The 10,915-nt window shown below is 29.2% G+C and overlaps 1 protein-coding gene across 2 annotated transcripts in view; it reads left to right on the forward strand.

Annotated features, from left to right (window-relative positions):
• The window catches only part of LOC125808315 (60S ribosomal protein L18-2), a 51,505-nt gene extending 46,143 nt beyond the window's left edge, over window positions 1–5,362 (forward strand). Inside the window, exons 2-6 of one of the 2 annotated variants that reach the window (XM_049488038.1) lie at window positions 3,148–3,188; window positions 3,289–3,379; window positions 3,466–3,594; window positions 4,587–4,769; window positions 5,049–5,362. In XM_049488038.1, the coding sequence (XP_049343995.1) occupies window positions 3,187–3,188; window positions 3,289–3,379; window positions 3,466–3,594; window positions 4,587–4,769; window positions 5,049–5,207 (564 nt within the window). In that variant the 5' untranslated portion in view covers window positions 3,148–3,186 and the 3' untranslated portion in view covers window positions 5,208–5,362. Of the gene's footprint in view, window positions 1–3,112; window positions 3,189–3,288; window positions 3,380–3,465; window positions 3,595–4,586; window positions 4,770–5,048 lie in introns of those variants that run through there. The other variant, XM_049488039.1, reaches the window with a different exon arrangement.
• Window positions 5,363–10,915: the final 5,553 nt, after the last annotated feature.

Here is a 10,915-nt window from a genome sequence, read left to right on the forward strand (position 1 = left end):
GGGAGACATTGAAATGAAAAAGTAATGATAAATGGCCTGTGTTTGACTATTTTACCCTTCGTGAATTCCAAAATATCTGGCTGAGACAGGGGTATAATAGTAAGTAGGACCAATCTTTTTGTAATAATTAAAGGCAAGTATTTGGTGATTTATGGAGTAATTACTAGTGCAAATAACATAAATTTTTACATTCTAATTTTAGCTTCTATAAAATAGATACCATTAGTTGGGAGTTTTTTTAAAGTAGGATCGTTCAAAATTAAATCGTAATTGATAAGTCAATCACAAAATTGATTTATTGGCTTATTAGTATTGGATTATCGAATTAACGGTTGGTGAGCATATTAAAATTTTATAGTTAACGATTTATCGGTGCGAATTACTCAGTTTCCAGTAAATCGTTAATTCGTTAAAAATTATTGTAGTTACATTTTTATCGTAAGCATATTTGCTAAGTAAATACTTATATGCATGCACCCTCAAATTTTAGACTTTCATACGTGTCTTAAAATGATTTACAATTACTAAATTACTAGCATATGTAGGGCTAGAAAAATTAGATTGTTTAATCGGAAAAATTATTTTGCTTGATGCGAGATGAATATATTGGTAATTGAAATTGAAAGAAGGGAAGAGGAAATGGTGGAGCCAGTGTTTTAAAAGGCGGGGGCGTGAGGCGAGGCATTTTATACAGTATAGGGCAAGGCGTAAGCCCTGAGACACGGGGCATAAGTCTCATGGATCTACGAGGCGTAGTCTCATTATATTTAATTTTATAGTTTTATTACTAATAAAATAAGCAAAAGTAAACCTTTCAATGATTTTACAAATAAATATTTATTATTAACCTGTAATATATAGAAATTATATTATAATTTTTATTTGAGATAAGTATTAATAATCAATAATGAAGAAAAATGTATTATAATTACTATTTGAGAAATGGCATTACAACAATAATAAAAAATATGATTTAAAGTTAAAAAAAATTCAAAAAAATAAATTAAAAACTCTCGGGACTACGTTTTTACACCTAGGACTTACGTTTTTATGCTCGAGGCTTACGCCTCAAATTTTAGAACTTACGCCTTATGGATCTACACCTTTAATTTACGCGCCGAAGCGTTTTTGGTACGCCCCGCCCCGAGACTCGCCCTGAGACTCGCCCTGAGACTCACCCCAAAAACGTTTTGAAAACACTGGGTGGAGCTAATACGCTGCCTATAACTATCCGTTAATTCATAACCAGATACCGAACCAATTGATAACTTATTAGTTGACTAGCAAATTAGTATACTTAAATTCAGAATCTGATAAGCCAAACTCTTAAGCATAATTATTCATCTGATTCGTCCAATAAACAACGTTTTTTGAAGAGCAACTTTGAGAGGAACCAACAATGTAAGTTGTGGAGCAGTGAAACGCTAGAGGTGTTGAAGTCGAGTTTTGAATATGAAGAAAATCTTATTGAAAGTGTCACTATCTAAAAGATCCTGCAACATGCAATTCAAATTTAATTGATATTTTAATGCAGACACAAAACGCGTAACAATTTTTAACATATCTTATATGGTTAGGTCTATTGACCAAGTGTAAGGGTGACAAAATCAAGCACAATTCATTCAATCCGACCTAACCTATTTAAGTTTGAAGTGGTTATTAACCTGTCTATTTGTTAGCTTAGCCCAACTCATTTCAACCCATTTTTTAATGGGTTGATATGTAGCCCAAATTGATTTTTGAGAAATCTTGTAAAAAATATTACTATTAAAAAACTTTTTATTTATTTATATGTTATTTATAGTTATAATAAATGAAAAGATAGTTTTATTAGGTACTAAGAGCTTATAATATAACAAATAAAACTATTAAAACTTAGTAAAAATTGGACGGATTGGGATCTGATCCGCTACTAACCCGTTACCTAACTTGTTTTGACACAACCTATTTTGGCCCAAACAAATTTGGATTGGGTTGGATCTTGACCCGTTTATTGTCTTGATCCATTTTAAATTGCCCAAATTTAACCCAACCCGCCCAATTGCCACCCCTAACCAAGTGTCATTGAAAAATAAAACAAATGAAGGACTAAATTTGGATAGGGTAACATAAGGTTGAATATAAATATCGAAAAATCAGAGTGAAGTTAAGCGGATTGATTTATTTGATTTTATGGTTTTGATTTTTTAGCTTGAATATGATTTTTTTTTTAAGTTTTGAACGTCCATCCTTAGGGTAAAATAAATTAAAATTAACAAATAAACGGATCAAATTGATTGATCAACAATTCCACTAATTACTTGAACTAAAATATATGGGACAAAACGAGTTAAAACCTCAGCTCATAAATTGTTTGACTAGGTTATTCCCAACCGAGGGGTGAAATTCCTTGATGTTTTCATGAAACTTGCCTAATGTAAAATTTGCAGACTAATACACTAATACATAACTTATCTTATACGTGCTCGAAGAATAAACCACCATATATTCATTGTCAACAAAAAAAAATTAAAAAAATAATATAATATATATACATATATATATATAACAAAAAGGGGTAATAGTAACACTTGTACATTAATATATAATTTTAGCAATTATATAGACTTTCTAGAAAACTATTTGTTCATCTTTTCCTTATAATAGTTCATCTTTTCCTTATTATTCAGCCTCCTTGATTGATTTAGAAAATCCTATATCAAATTTAAAGTGAAAATTTGACCAATATTTAAGTGAATTCTTATTGGTAAATTTTCTAAACAAGTTGTGGTGACCCATCAAAATTTTATGGCCAATTCAAACAACTTGGAAGGACTTGTGATCCAAAATGCTAACGATTTGTCAAGCCACAAGTTCTAGTGATTTATCAAAATTCATAACAAGACAAGTTTTGCTCATTAATTTTTAATTAATAGAGTTTATGATTAAATTTAAACTATTTTTTTAAAACGGAACAAAATTTAAATAATCACATTAAAAAAGTTCCTATTTGTGTAAATTTACTTCACATATAATATCTTGGGCCTATTGGGCTGTCACACCAACCAAGCCCATTAAAGTTCTGCGTATTAGGGTTTTATTCAAAAGGGATTAAAAAGCTTCTTCTTCATATTTTTCCATTCTTTGAACAGAAAAATCTATCAGCAGCAGGCGGCGGCGGAGAGTAGAAGCAGCAGGCGGAGCATCATCATGGTGAAAACTCTTTTTTCTTGAATCTTCCTATAGCTTTTACGCTATTTGTTTTCACTGACGCCATTGTTTGATTTTGTTATTTTGATTTTCTATTTAGGGTATCGATCTAGTGGCCGGAGGTAAGTCCAAAAAGACTAAGCGCATTGCACCAAAATCCGACGATGTTTATCTCAAGCTTCTCGTCAAGGTATTTTATTTTACTTTGTCTTTATAGATTTAGTGCATTTTTGGTTAGTATACTGAGAATTGTATGTTGAATTGTGGGAATAACAGTTGTACCGATTTCTTGCACGGAGGACTGGTAGTAAGTTCAATGCTGTGATACTGAAGAGACTCTTCATGAGCAAGATCAATAAAGCTCCATTGTCTCTATCACGTTTGGTTACTTACATGACCGGAAAGGTATTGCTATTCATCCATTTTAGCTTTGTTTCACCTTACACTGTTTGGATAGTTTCATAATTGTGAATTCTTGTGTTATATTGTATTGATTGTATCATTTTATGTTCTTATATACTGTTATCTATCAATAATTTGAATTATAAACTTACAAGTAAATAGGATACATGGTAGAGCTAGAGCTACCAACTGTGCCTTTATTTAGTGTACAATACAAGATAACAACCGTCCAAACAAGCTGCTAGTGATCTGGGATTAAACACATTTACAGTGAGCAGTTATTAAAATGTTCTTGCTTTATTCTTGTATAGTTAAATTGTTCTCTGTCTTGTATACTTGCTGGGCATGGATGGTATTGAAGACGGCTTCTGTAGCATTTATGTTAATGAAATCGCTAAAAAGAAATAATATGCAGTGATTAGGACTAAAGGTGTAAGGAATTGACATATCAGAGTGAAGAATATAACTTAATCCTTATATTATTAATGCACTTTGGGGGTCATTTGTATGCCGGACAAGCATAGATAGTCTTGTGATAGAAATTTACGACTGCCTTATTCCATTTTTGGTTACTTATCGTAGGATGACTTATACTCACCTGGATAAGTTATCCATTCTAGTGGGTGGAATAATAGAAGTTTCAGGATTACTATGAAAATGACAAAAATACTCTTGAGGTCGCTCAAAACTCTTTTTCTGCTGAATAAGGTGGATGGAGGTGGAGGGTTATCTTTGTATACAACTTTTCTGAATGACCTTTTTTTTTTATTTCTTATTCTACATTGTATAAAGTGATGCATAATTTTCCATATACTGCAAAGTTATGTCTCATGACTATTTATGCAATGCATAATCTCTGACTCAACCATGCAGAGTTTTATATTAGAATTCAAATGTTAGATTAGTAATCAGAGTTATGTTCAAGGATTATTTCTTCTTGTACAGCAAAGCAAATGGCCCTTGGTTTATCTGAATTGACTTGTGTATTATGATAGGAGGACAATATTGCTGTTATTGTCGGGACTGTTACCGATGATGTTCGAGCTTATGAAGTCCCTAAAATCAAGGTTACTGCATTGAGATTCACTGAAACAGCTAGAGCTAGGATTGAGAAGGCTGGAGGAGAATGTTTGACCTTTGATCAGCTCGCTCTCAGAGCCCCTCTTGGGCAGAACACGGTATGGAACTCTGTCCCCTCATCAGTTTGTAATTTTACGCCTTTTCTTTCATCAATACAGTCAATAGTTAGCGAACATGCTGTAGTGGTCTTCACTAGTATAATAAATTGAGGTGTTTTTAGAATTGTGGTTCGAATCACTGTTCCCTCGACCTGCATATGAAATGATTATTCATTCATGGTAGAGCAACGTTGGCTAGTTAACTGGTCTGAATAGAAATGTACTGCTAGTCCTTCGTTCTGCAATGCTTTCTTGATATTTTTTCCTGCGTTCTCTCAGGTTTTACTTAGGGGTCCAAAGAACTCGAGGGAGGCTGTTAAGCACTTTGGTAAAGCACCTGGTGTCCCGCACAGCCACACGAAGCCTTATGTTCGTGCCAAGGGAAGGAAGTTTGAGCGAGCAAGAGGAAAGAGAAATAGCAGAGGCTACAAGGTTTGAGGAAGTGCAGATGTTTGAATACACATTCATAGAGTTTCTATTAGAAGTATTTCCCAACCTACTTTTACCATTATAGTTTCTTGTTGGATTTTCTTATTTCAACTTTGTTTCTCTTACACACTCCAGCATCATATTGCTGATTTTTGAATGTGTTTCTTTTCTGTTTTGCGAAATTAATCTCTATTTAGAGGGAGTGATATCTTTAATTTACCAACAAGATTATGCAAAATTAATCTCTATTTCCTCATTTTAGTCATCCTCTGATACATTTTTATAATAAGCTATACATTTTAAACTACATATTTTTACTAACTTTTTATATTCTGTTTTATACTTGAAACAACACTTGGATTATATAATGACAATATTGACCATCTCCAACCCCACTCTATTTTACTCTCCATTCTCTATATTTGGAGAGTAAAATAGAGAATTGAGTCACCAATCACTCTCTAAAAAGCTCTCTATTCTCTATTTATAGAGAGGTGAATAGTAGTTCTCTAAATTTGGAGAACTACTATTCACCTCTCTAATTCACTTTTTTATTATTTTAATATTATTTCTATTATTTGTACCTAACATATTGTTTTTCATACAAGGCTAAGATTAAATTTTTAATATGTGTAATTCTTTTTAAATATAATACAATATTTTTTAAAAATATATTATTTAATATATACTACTTTCATCCCGAATAAATAATATTTTTAATATATTTTTTTCAATTTTCGTCACTTTAAGAGATAATTTGATATCAACTATGAAGAATGCACAAAAATTAAATGATAAAATGAAAATTTTAATTTAAAAATACAATACATGACATAATAATTTAAATACAAGATAACAATACAATACATAACATAATAATTTTTAAAATCACAACAATAATTTAGTAATCCGGTAGGTCGTTTTCAGATTTAACAATATTCCAAAAAAAGATAGTGTATGATCTAGAGAATTGTTGTGTTTGTGATTGTGGTTGTGCTTATTGATTTCTTTTTTCAATTTTTCGTAGTTGTTCTTTAAAATTTACAATAAAATATAATTTTATATTAAATAAAGAATTTTTAAAAATAATAATTTTATATTACATGAAAATTATATAGGGTGATTATTTTGAAAAAAGAAAGAACAGATTTATATTATGAAATAAGCAAATGAAATAGAATTAGAAATAATAATATTATATTGAGGAGAGAGAAGAAGATTTTTTTTTTAGAGAGTAAAATAGAAAATTAGGTTGGAGTTGATTGTCTGAAAAAATAGAAAACTCTATATTTGGAGAGTAAAATAGAGTGTGGAATTGAAGATGCCCTTAGAAATGAATACATATCTTCTTCACTAATTAAAAGTAAAAATATTTCATTCATCCTATCACTAGTCACTACCTAACAAGAAACAAATTGAAGTGAGGTTTAGTTAATTGGGCTTCAAAATAGTTATTGAATATGAGATAAAAATTTTATTAAAAAAAGTATATCAAATTACATGCACCATTTTGTTTGGCCTTCATTATTTGAAGAAGCATAATTCCTACTTTCTCATCTTTTTCTCTATTATGTATATTTAGAGGAGAATTAAATGGGGAGGGAAATTAAAAATAGTTCAGTACATAGATACAAAATTCAAATAGGATTAAGGCAATATTTTTTTTGGGTTCTTCTTTTTTTCTCAGATTGTTGCAATCTTTTTTCTCTTCTCTACCGAATTCAAAATACCAAAACGGACAAATCGCTCGTGGGGCAGCGATATCCTTCCTCAAATTAAACCCCGTTAATGTCATGTAAAAGAAACTTGTTTTCTTAAAATTTGCAGCGATTTCATTAAAAAAATATATTTGATTTCCTTGCTGCTGGGGCAACAATTCAATCAAAATTTTTTTCTAAATAACATGCAGCGAGTTTCACTTAGCATCCCACGTTCAAGCAAGATCCGGGAAATGATTGCATCCCTAGAGAGTGTTGTAGACCGCCTTAAAGAAAGGGTTCAAATCCCAATTTGAGTTCATCAAATTAGAATACAAACAATCAAAGATGAAGGGAAAAAAACACTTACAAGCAAGAGAAAACTAGTAAAGATGAAAGTTTGGGATTCTGCAACTCTCTTTAACACTGACCTCATTAGTGATTTATACGTTTTGATATTTTAAAAAAACCAGTGACCCTTTATGCATTTTGAAGAAAGAAATGACTCTTTCTGCTCCGGACTCTTCAAAATCCCATACATAACTTATTAACTTTTAGATTTAACATACAATTGGTCTTTTAAAATTTGTTAGTATATATTATTTAAATATTTAAACTAAGTCATCATTCAATCATATATTTAAACACCTAATAGAATGTTTTAATTAGACACTTTTTATTTGAATTATAGAATTTTTTTACGTATATTTTTATTAGACACGTGATCAATTGAAACCAGTCTTAATTCGAGTTTTTAAATAAAATATCTTGATAGGTTTAAGAAGTTTACTAGTATTAAGCATAAATTTTATAACAATTTTTCATACGAGATTACTAGGAAATAAATATTTCATTTTACTAGAATTATCGAAAGACATATTCAATAACATTTATTCTGGGAAGAAAATGAAAAAAATGTACATATTATCTTCATTTTAAAAATAATTTATTTAAAAATATATTATTGAGCTTCTGCAATTATTTGTAGAGAATCATAAAACTTAACGAGGACCATACATAGGCGGAGTCAGGATTAGAAGTTTGAAAGTTTTAAACTTTAGGATAGAAGAGAAAGATATTGCAAAGCATGCTTAGGATAGAAGATGAAAATATTACAAAACATGCTTTTTTAATTAAAAAAATAGAAACTTTTGTTGATATGTGTGTGTGTATGTATGTATGTGTGTATTAACTTATGAAGGGATATTAGGTTCGTCCGAGTCAACTAAAAAAATATTAGATTCGTCCGAGTCCACAAACTCCCACTTAGCTCCGTTTCTAAGACCATATGCTATTTTGTTAATACTTTTAAGAAGTTGTAACTATGAGAGATGAACAAATAATTATTTTCACTTTAATTTGCTTTTCCAAAAATATGTCCAATACACTCATAAAAAATTGTGAATATGCACCAGTTTGTTTGACCTTTATTATTATTTATATTAGAAGAAACATCAATTCCTAGTTCCTACTTTTTTTTTTCTTTTCTCTATATTAGGTATTTTAAGATGGTACCTACTCCTTAAATCTCATGCATCACATATAACTACTCCAATATTATCAAAGGATGTGACTAGATTTTTTTTTAGCAGAGAGCGCTTTCCTTCTAATGATATCTACGAAATACGAATATGAAATAATCGAATACTAATATAAGTACTAAATTTCAGGTAAACAACACTCTACTAATTCTTGTTGGTATCTTCTTCTTCTTCTTCTTTTTCTGAGAAGAGAGAATATTTAAAATCCTTCCTAAATTAGTATCTAAATGTAGTACTACTACTTTATCACGTATTAAAATGTTATAATCATAAATTAAAAAGAAAAGAAAAAGACTAAAATCAAAACTTATCAACCCCCACCTACTTTTTTTTCTATTTCCTTATAACCCTCCTCACCAATAAAAAGTTACCTTATTTTTTATTTTCTAAATTGGACAAATATTATTGAATAATTATTTTTTAATAGAATGAACAAGTAAAAATAATTTTTCGTTCCTATTTATATGTTGTTTTTACTAATAATAGATGATTCTTAATACTTGTCATTTCACAAAACGAATATAAATAACATAATTCTTCTTATTTTACTCTTGAAAATATGAATTTGATCAACATAGAAAAACTAAATGATTAATTCATTTTCAATATAATTAATCAAAATAAATTAATTTATATTTATTTATTAAAAAATTGAATTCAAGAAAACACTAAATAAGAATATAATGGTAAACTCACATAAATTTTTAAGAAGCTTAAAATCTAAAATAATGACTTATTAATAGAAATGGAGGGAGTAGAAATTGAAGTGCAGTCTGCATATGTTCCACCATTATTATTTCTTGTTTGTTGCGATGCAATTTTCAAAGAGACAACAATTGATGAAATCCACATTAGATTCTCGTCAAAAGCAAATACCCAAAGCTTGCCGTTGGTGTGGCCGGCTAAGCTTAAAAATAAAATAAAAAATATATATATATAGTAGTTTTTACCTCAATTCACATCAATTTATTCTTTTTACCTATATAGCTTTGGTTTGCTACGATTAATTTCATGAAATAACTTTCATTTTGCGTTGCAAATGTCATAGGCAAGGACCGCTCTATGCTAGGGACGGCTCTATGCTTTGATTTTTTTATATTTATATATATATATATATATATATATATATATATATATATATATATATATATATATATATATAAAATTAATTAATTTTTTTTTAGTACATTTGATTTTTTTCTTATTTAGGACCACAAGAAAAAATCTTCTTTATTTTTTATAAATTTTATCTCAAGTCAGACTATGTTATTATTATTTTTAGAATGGAGAGAATACTGACTATAGAAAACTGTCATTTCTTTTGAGATTAATTTTTAAAAAAATGTGTCATATACAGTAAAATCTTACTAAATTAATATAGATGAGATCATAAAATAGTATTATTTTGTAAATGTATTATTTAATTAATAAATTAATATATATTAATTTAAAGAGTGTTTCAACACTACAAAGTTCATTCAAAGATGAGATCTCATAGAATTTGAATGAATCCACTTGTGAAAACTTCATTCATGAACTTGAGGTCATGATTAATAATCTCAGTTACCATGTTAATAACTTGTTGGATAGGTAAAAATGATACATATTCATACGTGCAAGGCTTTAGAAGAAATTGTGGATACCATTGAAAAAAAAATAATGATGATAAAGTTGAAGATGATAAAATACCTTTGGAGTCAGTTACGCGAAAAGAAACACTTATCGCAATTAGAACTCATCACAATTTTATGGTGCAGTTAAAAAGATAACATTGAAACTTTTGGATACAATAAGAAAAGTTAGATATGATCTTCAACTAAATTTAAATTTTAAGAAAAAACATAAAACAATATAATCATATTTCCCCAAATTATCTTAGATATATTTGTATTTTTAAAGAATTATTAATTTATAATGTTAAAGAGACCATATATTTATATATAGGTCTTCTGAAAATATATTATCTTATCGAAATGAGTGAATTTTCCATTGGCCCAAGTCGGGATCGGAGGAAAATATTATCTTAGAGATATTATTAATTAATCGTGTATTAATTTAGTGAGATTTTACTGTAAGTTGAGATAAATAAAGGTGGAATTAAGTGTGAATTTTTAGGTTTTGACAAATCCGATAGTTTTTTCCGTAAACTCTCTAGTTATATTAGAAAATTATATATATAACTTGTGAATCAATAACAAAATTGATTGACGGCTTAGTGGTAAAGATGAGTTGTGGAAATACTTTCCGCACTAGTATTGTGACTTAATCAGCATAACTCTAAGGGGTCGTTTGGTTGGGAACATGTTATCCCAAAATTAATTATCCTGGTATTAGTTATTCTGGACTAACTTATCCCATCATGTATATGAGACAACTTATCGCATCACTATCACTATGATATAAATGATGAGATAAGCTATCTCAAACATTACAAACTAAACAAGAAATTGAACGGACAGAATAATAACAAGTTGACAAT

This window comes from Solanum verrucosum, unplaced genomic scaffold (assembly GCF_900185275.1).
Source record: "Solanum verrucosum unplaced genomic scaffold, falcon-dt-bn FXZP01000234.1, whole genome shotgun sequence".
Taxonomy (NCBI): Eukaryota; Viridiplantae; Streptophyta; class Magnoliopsida; order Solanales; family Solanaceae; genus Solanum; species Solanum verrucosum.